Genomic DNA, 18,028 nt, shown 5'->3' on the forward strand with positions numbered 1-18,028 from the left:
GGTTAGTCGAACCAAATATGATATCATCAACATAAATTTGGCACACAAATAATTCTCCATTAACCCTTTTTGTGAAAAGAGTAGAATCAATTTTTCCAATCTCAAAGCCTTTTTCAATAAGGAACTTGGTCAAGCATTTATACCACGCTCTAGGAGCTTGTTTAAGACCATAAAGAGCTTTGTGAAGCTTGTAAACATGATTAGGTTTCTTAGGATTGACAAAGCCGGGAGGTTGCTTAACATAAACTTCCTCCTCAATTACACCATTTAGAAAAGGACTTTTAATGTCCATTTGGTACAAGGTGATATCATGGTGATTAGCATAGGCAAGTAAGATGTGGATGGACTCAAGTCTAGCAATGGGGGCATATGTCTCACCGTAGTCCATACCTTCGAATTGAGTGTAGCCTTGGGCGACGAGACGTGCTTTGTTGCGAACTACTTGTCCATCTTCATCTTGCTTGTTGCGAAACACCCATTTGGTACCAATGATGTTGTGGTTGTTGTCGGGCTTCTCGACCAATGTCCACACTTGGTTTCTCTCAAAGTTGTGTAGCTCTTCATGCATGGCATTTATCCAATCCGGATCTACCAATGCTTCTTCAACCTTCATAGGTTCAATACTAGAGATGAATGAATAATGTTCACAAAAATTAGCCATACGAGTTTTAGAGTGAGTGATTCTCCCGGTTTGGATATCATTGTAGATTTGCTCGACGGGATGGTCTTTGGCGACTCTTGCTCGAACTCGTGGGAGCTTTTGCTTGGGTCGGGGTGGAACAACTTCTTCATCTTGTCCTTCTTCTTCGCCTTCTTCATTGTCGACGTTGTCGTTCTCTTGTCGTGGTGGAGAAGGAGGTTGATGAGGTTCATCTTGGTGTACTTCCTCGTGTTCTTCATCTTGATGTGTCCCACTCGTGGATGCTTCCGTATCAACTCTTGGTTCACCTTGTCGTGAGGTAGAAGCTTCCACTTGGACAGACGAGGTACTCTCCTTCACCTTCGTTGGACGGATCTTGCCAATAGACAAGTCTTGGATTGCTTCTGAAGGGTCTTTGTCTCCTACATCAATTGGCAATTGCTCTACTTGCGAGCCGTTAGATTCATCAAACTTCACATCTACCATCTCTTCAACCTTTCGGGTGAAATTGTTGTAGACACGGTAAGTGTGAGAGTTTGAGCCATAACCAAGTAGGAAACCCTCATGAGATTTAGGAGCAAATTTAGAACGAGGATGCTTATCAAGAATGTAACACTTTGAGCCAAATACTCGAAAGTATCCAACTTGTGGTTTGTTACCGGTGAGGAGCTCGTATGTCGTCTTGCCGAGTAGCTTGTGAAGATACAAGTGATTTCTTGCATGACAGGCTGTCTCAACCACTTCCGCCCAAAAGTGTTTTGGAGTCTTGTACTCATTAAGCATTGTTCTTGCCATCTCAATAAGAGTCCGGTTCTTCCTCTCAACAACTCCATTTTGTTGAGGCGTGTATGTAGCCGAGAACTCGTGTGAAATCCCTTCTTCGTCAAGAAAGGTATCCACATTTGCGTTCTTGAACTCCGTTCTGTTGTCGCTCCGAACCTTCTTGATCTTCACTTCAAATTGATTTTGGGCCTTCCTAGCGAAGTTTTTGAAGATCTTTTGGACCTGCGATTTATCATCAAGAAAGAACACCCACGTAAATCTTGAAAAATCATCAACTATGACTAGACCAAATGAGTTACCACCGAGATTCTTGTAGGCATTGGGACCAAAGAGATCCATGTGAACTAGCTCAAGCGGTCTTCTCGTGGTCATGATGTTCTTCAATACGTCTCCAACATATCTATCATTTTTTATTGTTCCATGCTATATTATATTCTGTTTTGGACATTAATGGGCTTTATTATACACTTTTATATTATTTTGGGACTAACCTATTAACCAGAGGCCCAGCCCAGAATTGCTGTTTTTTGCCTATTTCAAAGTTTCGCAGAAAAAGAATATCAAATGGAGTCCAAACGGAATGAAACCTTCGGGAACGTGATTTTTGGAACGAACGTGATCCAGAGACTTGGACCCTACGTCAAGACATCAACCAGGAAGGCACGAGGTAGGGGCGCGCCTACCCCCTCAGGCGCGCCCTCCACCCTCGTGGGCCCCACGTTGCTCCACCGACATACTTCTTCCTCCTATATATACCTACGTACCCCCAAACTACCAGATACGGAGCCAAAAACCTAATTCCACCGCCGCAACCTTCTGTACCCGTGAGATCACATCTTGGGGCCTTTTTCGGAGCTCCGCCGGAGGGGGCATCGATCACGGAGGGCTTCTACATCAACACCATAGCCTCTCCGATGAAGTGTGGGTAGTTTACCTCAGACCTTCGGGTCCATAGTTATTAGCTAGATGGCGTCTTCTCTCTTTTTGGATCTCAATACAAAGTTCTCCTCGGTTCTCATGGAGATCTATTCGATGTAATCTTCTTTTGCGGTGTGTTTGTTGAGACCGATGAATTGTGGGTTTATGATCAAGTTTATCTATGAACAATATTTGAATCTTCTCTGAATTCTTTTATGTATGATTGGTTATCTTTGCAAGTCTCTTCGAATTATCAGTTTGGTTTGGCCTACTAGATTGATCTTTCTTGCAATGGGAGAAGTGCTTAGCTTTGGGTTCAATCTTGCGGTGTCCTTTCCCAGTGACAGTAGGGGCAGCAAGGCACGTATTGTATTGTTGCCATCGAGGATAACAAGATGGGGTTTATATCATATTGCATGAGTTTATCCCTCTACATCATGTCGTCTTACTTAAAGCGTTACTCTGTTCTTATGAACTTAATACTCTAGATGCATGCTGGATAGCGGTCGATGTGTGGAGTAATAGTAGTAGATGCAGGCAGGAGTCGGTCTACTTGTCGCGGACGTGATGCCTATATACATGATCATACCTAGATATTCTCATAACAATGCTCAATTCTATCAATTGCTCAACAGTAATTTGTTCACCCACCGTAATACTTATGCTCTCGAGAGAAGCCACTAGTGAAACCTATGGCCCCCGGGTCTATCTTCCATCATATTAATCTTCCAACACTTAGCTATTTTTATTGCCTTTTATTTTACTTTGCATCTTTATCATAAAAATACCAAAAATATTATCTTATCATATCTATTAGATCTCACTCTCGTAAGTGGCCGTGAAGGGATTGACAACCCCTTTATTGCTTGGTTGCGAGGATTTATTTGTTTGTGTAGGTGCGAGGGACTCGTGCGTGGCCTCCTACTGGATTGATACCTTGGTTCTCAAAAACTGAGGGAAATACTTACGCTGCTTTACTGCATCACCCTTTCCTCTTCAAGGGAAAACCAACGCAGTGCTCAAGAGGTAGCAAGAAGGATTTCTGGCGCCGTTGCCCGGGAGGCTTACGCAAGGTCAAGTCAAGATTTGGACTCCCGACAACGAGCCATTTCTGGCGCCGTTGCTGGGGAGTCTACGCAAAAGTCAACATACCAAGTACCCATCACAAACTCTTATCTCCCGCATTACATTATTTGCCATTTGCCACTCGTTTTCCTCTCCGCCACTTCACCCTTGCATTTTATTCGCCTTTTTCCCGTATGCCTTTCTGTTTGTGTTTCCACGTGCCTTCTATTTGCTTGCATCTTTGCTTGCTGAAAATCTATTGATATGGATCCACTTAAAGTGTTCTACTTGGATCATCTTCGATCCTTATGCGTTCGTGCTGAAACCCCAACTAGCCTAGTTGATGGGAAATCTTTAGATGAGCATGCTCATTTTGTGCGTCACCGTTTGTCTGAAAAAGGGAGACTCTTATGGAATCAAATAAACAAATTGCAGTGTGATGCTTGGAATCTTTGTGAAATTTGTGATATTACTTGTTGCTCTAAGAACCCTAAAAACACCTCCCCTACCTATGTGAGTTTAATGAAAATGAAATCTTATCTTCTTATGCAAAGGGTGTTTACAGCTACTACGATATCGAACAAATTGAAGAATTTGTTGCTTTTAAGGGTTCTTATGAAGTTGCTTCTTTGATTGAAAAGTATGATATTACTCTTTACGAATCTGAAAATTTTGACATACTTGAATATTGCTATGAAAACTATGCTCATAATGTCTATGTCAAAGAATTTATTGAAAGAATGACCGTTGCTTCTAATGAAAATAATGATATGCACGAATCTATAGATAATTATGATTCCGATGCTTTGATTGAAATATCCCTTGATGAACATGATGCTTGCTATCCTTGTGGCCATGATGCCAATATTTATGAAGATGAATTTGCTATAGTTCCTTACGTTAAACATGAGATCGTTGCTATTGCACCCATACTTGGTAGTTCCTTCGATAAAAAGCATGATTGCAATGATTTTAGTATAAATTTTATTGATGTAAATTATGCTAATAATATGCAAAACCCCAAGCTTGGGGATGCTAGTTTTGCTACGTCCTCTATTTGTTGCAATGATCATGATTGGGGTGATTCTTCTTATGATCTTGAAAATTTATTTAGGCCCCATGATGAATATGAGATTGATAATGTTTGCAATAATATTGAAAGTGGGTTTGGAAGAATGTCAACTTTAGATCCCACATATTTGGAGAATGTTCAATCTTACGAAGTTTTTGATAAAAGTGGGTTTGGAGAGGTCATGACTTTAGCTAATGTTAATCCCACTATTTTGGAAGAGTGTCAACTTTGCATGCATGTGGATCGTGTTGAAAATATTTTATGTGATGGTTTTTTTTTTGAATTTGCTTATGATCCCACGTGTAATTATTAAGAGAGAGGAAAATATGGTTGTAGAAATTTTCATGTTACTAAATTACCTCTCGTTATGTTGAGATTGCTATTGTTTCTTTCCTCTTCCTTGCATAGGCTAGTTTTTGCTTGCTATGATAATTTGTTTGCCTATAAGATGCCTATGCATAGGAAGTATGTTAGACTTAGATGTGTTTGTCACGTGTTTCATGATGCTCTCTTTGCGCTTCAATTCTTTTCTTTCATATGAGCATCATTGAAATCTCAATGCCTAGCTAGGGGCGTAAACGATAGCGCTTGTTGGGAGGCAACCCAATTTTATTTTTAGTTTTTTGCTTTTTGATTCTGTTTAGGAATAAATATTTGATCTAGCCTCTGGTTAGATGTGTTTTTATGTTTTAATTAGTGTCTGTGCCAAGTTTAACCTATAGGATCTTCTTGGATGATAGTTATTTGATCTTGCTGAAAATTCCAGAAACTTTCTGTTCACGAAAATAATTGTTAAAAATCACCAGAACGTGCTAAAATATTGATTCTAATTGCCGCGGATCAATAAACAAATTGTCTAGGTCGTCCTATTTTTGCTGAATTTTTGGAGTTCCAGAAGTTTGCGTTAGTTACAGATTACTACATCCTGTTCTGTTTTTGACAGATTCTGTTTTTCGTGTGTTGTTTGCTTATTTTGATGAATCTATGGCTATTAAAATAGTTTATAAACCATAGAGAAGTTGTAATACAGTAGGTTTAACACCAATAAAAATAAAGAATGAGTTCATTACAGTACCTTGAAGTGGTGTTTGTTTTCTTTCGCTAACGGAGCTCACGAGATTTTCTGCTAAGTTTTGTGTTGTGAAGTTTTCAAATTTTGGATAAAAGATTTGATGGATTAAGGAACAAGGATTGGCAAGAGCCTAAGCTTGTGTATGCCCATGGCACCCCAAAATAATCTAAGGACACCAAAAAGGCAAAGCTTGGGGATGCCCCGGAAGGCATCCCCTCTTTCGTCTACTTCCATCGGTAACTTTACTTGGAGCTATATTTTTATTCACCACATGATATGTGTTTTGCTTGGAGCGTCTTGTATGATTTGAGTCTTTGCTTTTTAGTTTACCACAATCATCTTTGCTGTACACACCTTTTGAGAGAGACACACATGATTCGGAATTTATTAGAATACTCTATGCGCTTCACTTATATCTTTTGAGCTATATAGTGTTTGCTCTAGTGCTTCACTTATATCTTTTAGAGCACGGCGGTGGTTTTGTTTTATAGAAACTATTATTCTCTCATGCTTCACTTATATTATTTTGAGAGTCTTAAACAGCATGGTAATTTGCTTAAATTGGGAAATTAATCCTAATATGTTAGGTATTCAAGACTAGTAAAAAACTTTCTTATGAGTGTGCTGAATGCTAAGAGAAGTCTGATGCTTGATGATTGTTTTGAGATATGGAGGTAGTGATATTAAAGTTGTGCTAGTTGAGTAGTTGTTAATTTGAGAAATACTTGTGTTGAAGTTTGCAAGTCCCGTAGCATGCACGTATGGTAAACATTATGTAACAAATTTGAAACATGAGGTGTTCTTTGATTGTCCTCCTTATGAGTGGCGGTCAGGGACGAGCGATGCTCTTTTCCTACCAATCTATCCCCCTAGGAGCATGCGCGTAGTGCTTGGTTTTTGATGACTTGTAGATTTTTGCAATAAGTATGTGAGTTCTTTATGACTAATGTTGAGTCCATGGATTATACGCACTTTTACCCTTCCATCATTGCTAGCCTCTTCGGTACCGTGCATTGCCCTTTCTCACATTGAGAGTTGGTGCAAACTTCACCGGTGCATCCAAACCCCGTGATATGATACGCTCTGTCACACATAAACCTCCTTATATCCTCCCCAAAACTACCACCATACCTACCTATTATGGCATTTCCATTGCCATTCCGAGATATATTGCCATGCAACTTTCCACCGTTCTGTTTATCATGACACGTTCATCATTGTCATATTGCTTTGCATGATCATGTAGTTGACATCGTATTTGTGGCAAAGCCACCGTTCATAAATTTTTCATATATGTCACTCTTGATTCATTGCTAACCCGGTATACCGCCGGAGGCATTCATATAGAGTCATACTTTGTTCTAGTATCGAGTTGTAATCATTGAGTTGTAAATAAATAGAAGTGTGATGATCATCATTCATAGAGCATTTTCCCAATAAAAAAAGAGAAAGGCCAAATAAAAAAAGCCCAAAAAGAATAAAAAAAGAATAAAAAGGGGCAATGCTACTATCCTTTTTCCACACTTGTGCTTCAAAGTAGCACCATGATCTTCATGATAGAGAGTCTCTTGTTTTGTCACTTTCATATACTAGTGGGAATTTTTCATTATAGAACTTGGCTTGTATATTCCAACAATGGGCTTCCTCAAATGCCCTAGGTCTTCGTGAGCAAGCAAGTTGGATGCACACCCACTTAGTTTCTTTTGTTGAGCTTTCATGCATTTATAGATCTAGTGCATCCGTTGCATGGCAATCCCTACTCCTTGCATTAACATCAATCGATGGGCATCTCCATAGCTCATTGATTAGCCGCGTTGATGTGAGACTTTCTCCTTTTTTGTCTTCTCCACATAACCCCCATCATTATATTCTATTCCACCCATAGTGCTATATCCATGGCTCACGCTCATGTATTGCGTGAAAGTTGAAAAAGTTTGAGATTACTAAAGTATGAAACAATTGCTTGGCTTGTCATCGGGGTTGTGCATGATGAGAGCATTCTTGTGTGACGAAAATGGAGCATGACTAAACTATATGATTTTGTAGGGATGAACTTTCTTTGGCCATGTTATTTCGAGAGGACATAATTGCTTAGTTAGTATGCTTGAAGTATTATTACTTTTATGTCAATATTAAACTTTTATCTTGAATCTTTCGGATCTGAATATTCATACCACAATTAAGAGAATTACATTGAAATTAAGCCAAGTAGCATTCCACATCAAAAATTCTGTTTTTATCATTTACCTACTCGAGGACGAGCAGGAATTAAGCTTGGGGATGCTTGATACGTCTCCAACGTATCTATAATTTTTTATTGTTCCATGCTATATTATATTCTATTTTGGACATTAATGGGCTTTATTATACACTTTTATATTATTTTGGGGACTAACCTATTAACCGGAGGCCCAACCAGAATTGTGCTTTTTTGCCTATTTTAGAGTTTCGCAGAAAAAGAATATCAAATGGAGTCCAAACGGAATGAAACCTTCAGGAACGTGATTTTCGGAACGAACGTGATCCAGAGGACTTGGACCCTATGTCAAGACATCAACCAGGAAGGCACGAGGTAGGGGGCGCTCCTACCCCCCAGGTACACCCTCCACCCTCGTGGGCCCCACGTTGCTCCACCGACGTACTTCTTCCTCCTATATATACCTACGTACCCCCAAACTACTAGATACGGAGCTAAAAACCTAATTGCACCGCCGCAACCTTCTGTACCCGTGAGATCCCATCTTGGGGCCTTTTCCGGAGCTCCGCCGGAGGGGGCATCGATCACGGAGGGCTTCTACATCAACACCATAGCCTCTTCGATGATGTGTGAGTAGTTTACCTCAGACCTTCGGGTCCATAGTTATTAGCTAGATGCCTTCTTCTCTCTTTTTGGATCTCAATACAAAGTTCTCCACGATTCTCGTCGAGATCTATTCGATGTAATCTTCTTTTGCGGTGTGTTTGTTGAGACCGATGAATTGTGGGTTTATGATCAAGTTTATCTATGAACAATATTTGGATCTTCTCTGAATTATTTTATGTATGATTGGTTATCTTTGCAAGTCTCTTCGAATTATCAGTTTGGTTTGGCCTACTAGATTGATCTTTCTTGCAATGGGAGAAGTGCTTAGCTTTGGGTTCAATCTTGCGGTGTCCTTTCCCAGTGACAGTAGGGGCAGCAAGGCACGTATTTTATTGTTGCCATCGAGGATAACAAGATGGGGGTTTATATCATATTGCATGAGTTTATCCCTCTACATCATGTCATATTACTTAAAGCGTTACTCTGTTCTTATGAACTTAATACTCTAGATGCATGCTGGATAGTGGTCGATGTGTGGAGTAATAGTAGTAGATGCAGGCAGGAGTCGGTCTACTTGTCGCGGACGTGATGCCTATATACATGATCATACCTAGATATTCTCATAACTATGCTCAATTCTGTCAATTGCTCAACGGTAATTTGTTCACCCACCGTAATACTTATGCTCTCGAGAGAAGCCACTAGTGAAACCTATGGCCCCCGGGTCTATCTTCCATCATATTAATCTTCCAACACTTAGCTATTTTTATTGCCTTTTATTTTACTTTGCATCTTTATCATAAAAATACCAAAAATATTATATTATCATATCTATCAGATCTCACTCTCGTAAGTGACCGTGAAGGGATTGACAACCCCTTTATTGCGTTGGTTGCGAGGATTTATTTGTTTGTGTTGGTGCGAGGGACTCGTACGTGGCCTCCTACTGGATTGATACCTTGGTTCTCAAAAACTGAGGGAAATACTTACGCTGCTTTACTGCATCACCCTTTCCTCTTCAAGGGAAAACCAACGCAGTGCTCAAGAGGTAGCATTCTTCACGGGGTGGCTTCCTCCAACTTGTTTTCCTGCTTGACAAGCACTACAAAGTCTATCCTTGTCAAATATAACATCTTTTACTCCAAGGATATGATCACCTTTAATAAGCTTATCAAGATTTCACATGCCCACGTGACCTAACCTTCTATGCCACAACCAGCCTTTAGAAGATTTAGCAATTAAGCAAGTTCTAGGTTGAGCCTTTTTAGTGAAATCAACAATGTAAAGATCACCTCGACGTATACCGGTAAAGACCATTTTGTGATTGTCTCTTCGAAACACTTGACAGTCTACTTTAGTAAATAGAACATTGAAACCGAAATCAGCAAGTCTAGATACTGAAAGTAAATTGTACCCAAGAGATTCAACGAGCATGACATTTTGTATGGAGCTATCATGTGAGATGGCCACCTTACCAAGGCCAACCACCTTACCCTTTGAGTTGTCACCAAAAGTGACATACTTTCGAGGGCCGTCGTTTTCAGCAAGCTCACGAAACATATCTTTGTCTCCGGTCATATGATCAGTACATCCACTATCAAGGACCCATTCCTTTCCTCCAGCCATGTAGCCGTGAAGATTAGCCATAAGACCAAAGTGTCTCATCGCATCATCAAGATCATAGTCGCTATTATCATCCTCATCATAGTATTCATGTTCAACATCGTCTTGTATTTGATCAATTCCTAGAGAGGGTAATTCATTAGATAAATGATCATCACAATGGTCATCTTTATGAATTCCAATAGCTTCGAAGATGATATTGCTAATGATTCCAACATCTCCTTTGGTACGCATGAGATTAGTAAGCTCAAATAGACAATCACTAAACTTAGGATCACTGGACTTCATCTTACTCAAGGCAATAGACTTATGGAGAATTCCATCTAAGTTTTGCAAGGAATAGTTTGGAAATCTTTCCTCAAGAAATCTCCATATAGTGTAGGCACAATCAAGAGTAGGCAAACATCCAATCAAGTTTCTAGGCAAGCCTCTAGTGATAAGATTAACAGTTCTGAGGTTGCGGATCATGTCAATAGACTCATCAAGGGTAGGATGCGAAGGATCAACATAAGGTGCACAAGGGCTAGTAATGCACTTGTTCAAATGATATTCATTGAAAATCTCAAGCATCTCATTTTTCCACTCATGAAAGAACTCTCCATCAAGAATAGGCACTCTACGTCTAAGACTCCCCAACGTAGACTCATCCATCTTCCTCCAATGGTGATTAAACCAAAGCAATGGAGACCAAAGCTCTGATACCAATTGAAAGGATCGAGAAGAGGTGTCTAGAGGGGGGTGAATAGACCCTTAGCAAGAAAAGTGGCAGTTTTTAATTTCTTCAAGTTAAAGTGGAGTTTTAGCACAAGTTCAAACATTCATAATACATATCAAGCAAGCATGATAAGAGTATATGAGCAGTGGAAAGTAAATCATGCAAGTTGCAAGAATGTAAAGGGATGTGATTGGAGTGTGCAAACGCAATTGGAGACACGGAGATTTTTTTATCCGTGGTTCCGATAGGTGGTGCTATCGTACATCCACCTTGATGGAGACTTCAACCCACGAAGGGTAACGGTTGTGCGAGCCCACGGAGGGCTCCACCCATGAAGGGTCCACGAAGAAGCAACTTTGTCTATCCCACCATGGCCATCGCCCACGAAGGACTTGCCTCACTAGGGTAGATCTTCACGAAGTAGGCGATCTCCTTGCCCGTACAAACTCCTTGGTTCAACTCCACAATCTTGATGGAGGCTCCCAAGTGACACCTAGCCAATCTAGGAGACACCACTCTCCAAAAGGTAATAGATGGTGTGTTGATGATGAACTCCTTGCTCTTGTGCTTCAAATGATAGTCTCCCCAACACTCAACTCTCTCTCATAGGATGGAATTTGGTAGAAAGATGATTTGAGTGGAAAGCAACTTGGGGAAGGCTAGAGATCAAGATTTATGTGGTTGGAATGGAATATCTTGACCTCAACACAAGTGTAGGTGGTTCTCTCTCAGAAAATGTATCTTGGAAGTGTAGGCATGTTCTGATGGCTCTCTCCACGAATGAAGAGTGGGTGGAGGGGTATATATATAGCCTCCACACAGAATCTAACCGTTACACACAAATCACCAAACTCGGTGGGAACGAATTATAAAACTCGGTCAGACCGATTTAGTTCAAAATGTGAACGTTAGGATTTTCGGTGGGACCGACATGTCAACTCGGTGGGACCGAATTCATTAGGGTTAGGGCATAACGTAATCTCGGTGATACCGATTACACAAACTCGGTGGGACCGATTTTGGTAATAAGCTAACCAGAGAGTTGGTCAGGCAAACTCGGTGGGACCGATTCGCTCATCTCGGTTGGACCGAAACGCTACGAAAGGGAGACAGAGAGTTTGCATTGCGAACTCGGTGAGACCGATCGCATATCTCGGTGAGACCGAGATTATTGCAATAGGCAACAGAGAGTTTGCAATCCCATCTCGGTGAGACCGAGATCCCTATCGGTGAGACCGAAAAGACTAGGGTTTCGGGCAGTGGCTATGTCAAGTGAACTTGGTGGCGCCGGATAGAAAGTTTCGGTGGGGCCGAGTTTGACTTTTGGTTTGGGACATATGTGGATGTGAGAAAGTGGTTGAGGGCTTTGGAGCATATCACTAAGCACTTTGAGCAAGCAAGCCATTAAGCAACACCTCATCCCCTCTTAATAGTATTGGCTTCCCTATGGACTCAATGTGAACTTGGATCACTAGAATGAAAAATGTAGAGTCCTGAGCTTTGAGCTTGAGCCAATCCTTTGTCCTTAGCATCTTGAAGGGGTTCCACATCCTCTAGTCCCGCCACTCCATTGTTGAACTTATCTGAAACATACTAGGTAGAAGTATTAGTCCAACAAGAGATATGTCGACATTAATTACCAAAATCACACAGGGAGCACTTGTGCTTTCAGACGAGGCCGCCCTAAAGTGGGCGCGGGACGACTACCTCCGCAACGAGATGGTCCGGCAGCGCCGAGCCCTGCAGGAGATAGCCGCCCTCCAGCGTGGCCGCGAGGACGAGAACGGCGTGGTGATCCTCGACAGCGACGAGGACGAGGACGCCCCGGACCGTCCAACCCGCCGCGCCAACCTGGGGAGGGGTGCAGCAAGGACGGCGGCCGCGGAGGTGGCGACGACGACGACAACGACGACGACGACGGCGGCGACTACACGTAGTTCTACAGGCTCCTCGGCATGTAGAGCTTCAAGGGTGGCGGGCGGCGAGGAACGGCGAGGGCGAGGCGCGTCTAGTAGTGTTTTTTTTTCTTCTTGTGTAAAATATTTTTATATATGTATGAACTCGCCGAAGTTTAGTCGAATTTGCGCCTTGTTTGTGCCGGATTTTGCTTTTCAAAATAAACCTGGGCGCGGCGACTGGGGAGCATCACGCCCCCAGCTCGCGGTTAGCGCCGGCTCGCCCCCAGGGGGCGATTTTTAGCGCCTCCTCGGGGGCCAACGGTTGGAGATGCTCTAAGGTTCAAAGTTTGAACCTCACTATATCTAGGGTTCAAATTTTCAATGAAATTTTTGAAAATTTCGGTGGTTATCAAAAATTTAAAATATTTGTAATCGCAAAACTTCAAACCAGATTCAAACATATTTAAATTTAATCAAAGTTTGTTAAAATTAATTGAATTATTATATACCAAAATCCAAAGTAATTTCTGAAAGTTCGCATACTTCTGTGAGGTCTGGAATTTTTCTATTTTCTGTAAATTAAAACCTTGATTCTACCTATTAAATCTGGTGCCTGGTTCCTCCTAGGACATTTCATAGTTGTGCTCTTTGCAGATTTGGTGTTTTTTGTAGGATCCAACTATTCTTCTCATCAGCAAAGATCAAGATTCGGCGTTTTTGGTAAAGTCCAATTACTCTTCTCATCAGCAAATATCAGCGAAATGTACGCAGCTAACGACCTGTCTGGTGCTCAAGTCCAACCCGGGATGGCCCTTTTCAGAAAATAAAAAATAGCAGCGGCCAAACACTGTCATAAAATTCTAAATATTTTTGTTGTGGATATATACATTCTGTAGTGTCTATAACATATTGCACATGGTGTGAGACCAGGCCTGCATTTGCGTGTTCAGACTCGTAACAGTTTCAGAAAGTTTTGTCTATGAACTCTAAAGAACCCAACCACAAAATGGCCATCAGATTTGAAATAATACAGTAATCGCATCAAAAAACAATGAGATATATTCATTATCACCAAGACGGTAGTTTCACAGCAAGATATACAAATCGGAGCAGATATTAATAATACAGCACTCAAAATAAACATGAAACTCCCCCATTGTTCCTCCCCGAAGGGTATATGTGAGTCTACATTACAACGGAAGCTGGACTGCTCCGCCGCCTGCTCCCAGGCATGTCAACAGCCGCATAGTCCTCCTAGTTGGCGAGATGGCTGGGCGAGCTCTTGAACATGGTGTGCCACATGTACGCCCTGGAGAGGACCATCTCGAGCTCGTGGTGCGCCCAGTTCCTGGTCGGCAGGTGCTGGAGGAACATGACCATCTCCTGGAAATCCAGCTTCTGCAGCTTCTCTGACCACTGGGGAAGAAAGAGCCAAAGGAAACATCACTCTGAATCCAAATCTTCAGTGGAAATCCATAAGCTGGATTGCACACAATGAAAACAGGGAACATACGAGACAGCCGCAAATCGGTACAGGGCAAGGAGTACTTTCACTTACTGTTAACAAAAAGCTAGCTGATATGTACACGAGAAAATCTGGTAGATAATCTCCTTCAGCAAGATACGTATCCCACAAGCGTGTCACGAGATGAAAAGGAACCTGCAGCAGTATGAGGTATTAAGGGACATCAATGTAAACATCACATGAAAGCAATGCCCCTTGACTAGACTAACCTCACGTATCAGAAGACAATTGAACCAACGGAAGGCAAACTGAAGGAACTCCAACCCTTGTTCCTCTATGTGCCTCGATAAAGGTTCTGTATACATGGAAGATGTCGGAAGACAATATCAGTATTTCGAGTATCAGCCAAACTGCTATCTATTACCAGGAGATGCATTGGCATGCTAAACTAATGACAAGGTATTTAACACAATGTTCCTCTATACAATTATTATTATTCCGTCAATACTCCTAATGTCCTATAACTCCTCAAACTTCCTTTATCATGCTATACTTAATCATTATAATAGGAAGGGCTGTCATATATGTTAATCGATGGAACATTACCATCTATTCGGTGAACCAACTCTTTCAACCTGAATACAAGGCGTTGTATTCCAGGTTGTGCAAAGGTGTAATGGTCCTGCATGCCATCAAGAAACTTCGAGAGACACCAATAGCAGTCTGCTTCTATGTTAGAAACATCCTGCAAAGAAAGGTTTTCCATGGACCAAGTGTCCAGATTGCCTTCTAAGTGCTCTGATAAGAACACAATCAAGAACGGCGTAACAAGGTCATTTATTCCTTGGACATAGCCACTTGCAGGGTGCCGGATGGCCCTGAAAATGAGGTATCATTGTTGTCAAGAAATAGAAGCGAAGAACAATGATTATTCTGGCAGCAACAGAGGTCAAGTTTCATGAAAAAAAATCCACCCATCTAATAACATTTTCCCCCAGAATGCATCAAGCAGTGCAAGGCCTAACCATGAGGTAAATAAGAGCCAGTACTTTCAGCAGAACCAATCAGAATGCATGTTAAAAAAATTATAGGTACATATTTATTGATGAATCAAGATGAATCAGCCAAGTGCAGTGCCTCACCAGGTATATAAGATGCGCTCCAACGATTTCTGAATCTGAGGATCCTGGAAAAATGTGACATCGGGCACAGTTCTTGGGCAATCAACGGCAATCTACAGGACAGCGTGTGTTAAAATTGATGCGAAAATGGGGCCAGCATGGTAATGCAAATTCAAGCCTGAAATGTTACCTGGCGAAGCATGGTGATCTCTTCATCTGAGCGTTCAGTATCCGGAATATCATAGTATTGAGAAACACATTCTACATACTCAAGTCTTTTCCTCGTTAAAACACCTTCTCTTCTATCCGCATTGGGTGGTGCATATCCCTGTAGCCAACTGATATTAAATTCAATACTGAAACACAACACTAGAAAGAGGTCACATTATCTCACAATAAACATGTTATATGTCTACTCACCAAAAGAAGCCTCCATATGTTAGGTCGCATATAAGGTGGCACGCCACTCCAAGATAACTCACGCAATTTATCTACATAATCAAGTAAGAACAGTAGATGATAACTGAATTCTGGACAAGCTACCAGAATTTAAAAAGAAAACACTAGTGTACACGTATACAACTACTGTTAAATCCAACCGGAAACCCTGAAACTAGAAAAATATGGTGCCCTTGTAACCAGTACAGAATTAATAAATAATTTTTTAGTAATGCCATAAGTTCAGTAAGTATAAAATTCACAATTACCCCCAACTCAGCACTACAATCAATTTCCCATGGTTAAAATTTTAAAACTGAGAACATAACGACAAGTGAGGAAAATAGCTGTCCGAGAAAACAACTCACTAAATTTAGATTGTAACTCTAGGTAAAATTTGCATTCTTTTCCATTTGGGTTGCAATGAAAATGACCAAATAGAAACTAGACAAATAATAAATTTTCAAACAAAGAAATAACTTCAATTTTGATTTCAAAATTCAAATTTCTGCACACTTAACAACTCATTGAATCAATCCTATATAGAAATTGTGCATACCTAATATAACAGCTGGCCTAGAGAGTTCATTTGTGAATTTGGTAATCCTTGCGGAATCTGTTGCTCTAGCCCCAGAAACTAATCCTTGGGCATCTGGTAATGAATTGACGCTACTTGTCGATGGTGAAATTGATTTCTTAGAACTGATGTTTTCAGTTGTATTTCCAGATGCTTGCCCTTCTACCTGAACAAGTAGAATATCACCAGTTGCAATCTGGACTATCATATGTCACAAAGCAATGCCCAGAAATGACACATTACCTCCTGTGAGCCTTCATTTTGTTCATATTCATAGCGATCATTCTCAGAGCGTGGGGAGTATTCAGGAGGTGAAATAGGCTCAGATCTTCGGGTTAGCATAACCTTCCCAGGAAAGCTTCGTCCTTTGAGCATTCTGACAAAGAATTGGGTAAAAATAGCAACAAGCGCTTTCTGTAAGGTTACAAGCAGACAGACTTTGCAATACTAGCAAACAGTGCGTGGTATCTCTAATTATGATCATGGAGTAAAATTTAGACAGGAACACTACGTAAGCGGACAGAAACCAACAATGTTTAAACTAAAAATGTACTCCAAAAGACTGAAATACTGATATATTCTTATTTCATATATCAAACTCTATATTCCTAACTGTTAAATTATGCTACTCCTTCTTTGGTGAGGGGTGTATTATTACTGACTGCACACATTCAGAAAGAAAAAACAGATAGTAGGGGAGTTATGCGAGATGGAGGGCACTGACCCTTGCACGTTGCGGAGTGTCTGGTTGAAGCGCCATTCAGAGTTGGTGGGGCTTCCTCCGCCGCCGCCGCCGCTGCTCATCGCCGGGAGTGGCGGTGGAGAGCAACCGATCGGGAGTTGCTCTTCGCCGGATCTTGCTGCCTAGCCCCCGATTCGGCCCTGCATGCACACGCTTCTCATTCCCCGAAGTATCCACATCAATATGAACCGGAGCGTCCACGCATCAAACAGCTTAGGGCCACGTACCTCGAAGCGCAACCAGTGGCGATCGCCGCGTGCCCGGTGCGGCAGCGCAGCAGGAAGTCCAGGCAGCAGGTCGCCGGCGCGGACCGACGCTCGCGGACGCGAGCCCCAAGAACCGCGCGACGGAGCTTCGGGGCCGCGGATCGGCCGGCCGCTCCAACCCAACCCTACCCGCAATGCGGATCGCCGAAATCAGTGAGAAGCACCGGGCGGGGAGACGGGCAGAGGAGGTCCCGCGGATAGCGCGGCGGCGGCGCGAGGAGGTGGCCGGGGAGGAGGCGGCGCAGTGTAAGTTTTTTTTTTCTTGGACGGGAATGGGGATCTGAGGGGAGAGGTGGGAGTGGGGATCGCTGGGCGAGGAGACGGGAGGTGGGAGACGACGACGGGTGAGGTGGCACGCCCGCACCAACGGCCGGATGAACGACACCTGGCCTGATGGACGGGCGACGTTCTGCTGTGGTGCTGTGTCACTGTAGCGTATCGGAGGTCTCGGTAACGAAGGGATTTGTGGAAAAAGCATACAGTATCTTGTTTGCCCTCCTGAAAACAATTGGAACCAAGTCATCCAAAAATATTGAACACATTGTTTCTTAAGATTCTGAGCGCAACATGGTCATCCACGCATATGTATACACATCAAGGCTCACCAAGCATCAATGATTAAAATAATTGAAACGCCGTCTTTCACCAAGGAAACGAATTCTTTTTAAAGAAGACACACAAGACATCAAATATGATACTCCCTCCGATCCATATTAATTGTCGCAGTTTTAGTACAACTTCAAAGTATATGATTCTTGATAGGTTATGGTACTGATGTGGGGTAGAACCCTAGCGGCCCGATGTTTCATGGTTGGAGCGGATCACACGAA

General features: G+C 42.0%; 1 protein-coding gene across 1 annotated transcript; it reads right to left on the reverse strand.

The window, feature by feature from the left end:
* Positions 1-13,630: 13,630 nt before the first annotated feature.
* LOC109731674 (GTPase-activating protein gyp1) lies at positions 13,631-17,622 on the reverse strand. The gene is made up of 11 exons (XM_020290847.4): positions 17,160-17,622; positions 16,915-17,072; positions 16,434-16,566; positions 16,173-16,356; positions 15,596-15,666; positions 15,366-15,503; positions 15,197-15,288; positions 14,661-14,932; positions 14,324-14,409; positions 14,148-14,249; positions 13,631-14,005 (listed from the first exon to the last, which is right to left on the reverse strand). The coding sequence occupies exons 2-11, from the start codon at positions 16,992-16,994 to the stop codon at positions 13,844-13,846; spliced, it is 1,320 nt and encodes a 439-aa protein (XP_020146436.1). The 5' UTR covers positions 16,995-17,072; positions 17,160-17,622; the 3' UTR covers positions 13,631-13,843.
* Between the last annotated feature and the right edge of the window lie 406 nt (positions 17,623-18,028).

Source organism: Aegilops tauschii, chromosome 5, assembly GCF_002575655.3.
Source record: "Aegilops tauschii subsp. strangulata cultivar AL8/78 chromosome 5, Aet v6.0, whole genome shotgun sequence".
Classification (NCBI taxonomy): domain Eukaryota; kingdom Viridiplantae; phylum Streptophyta; class Magnoliopsida; order Poales; family Poaceae; genus Aegilops; species Aegilops tauschii.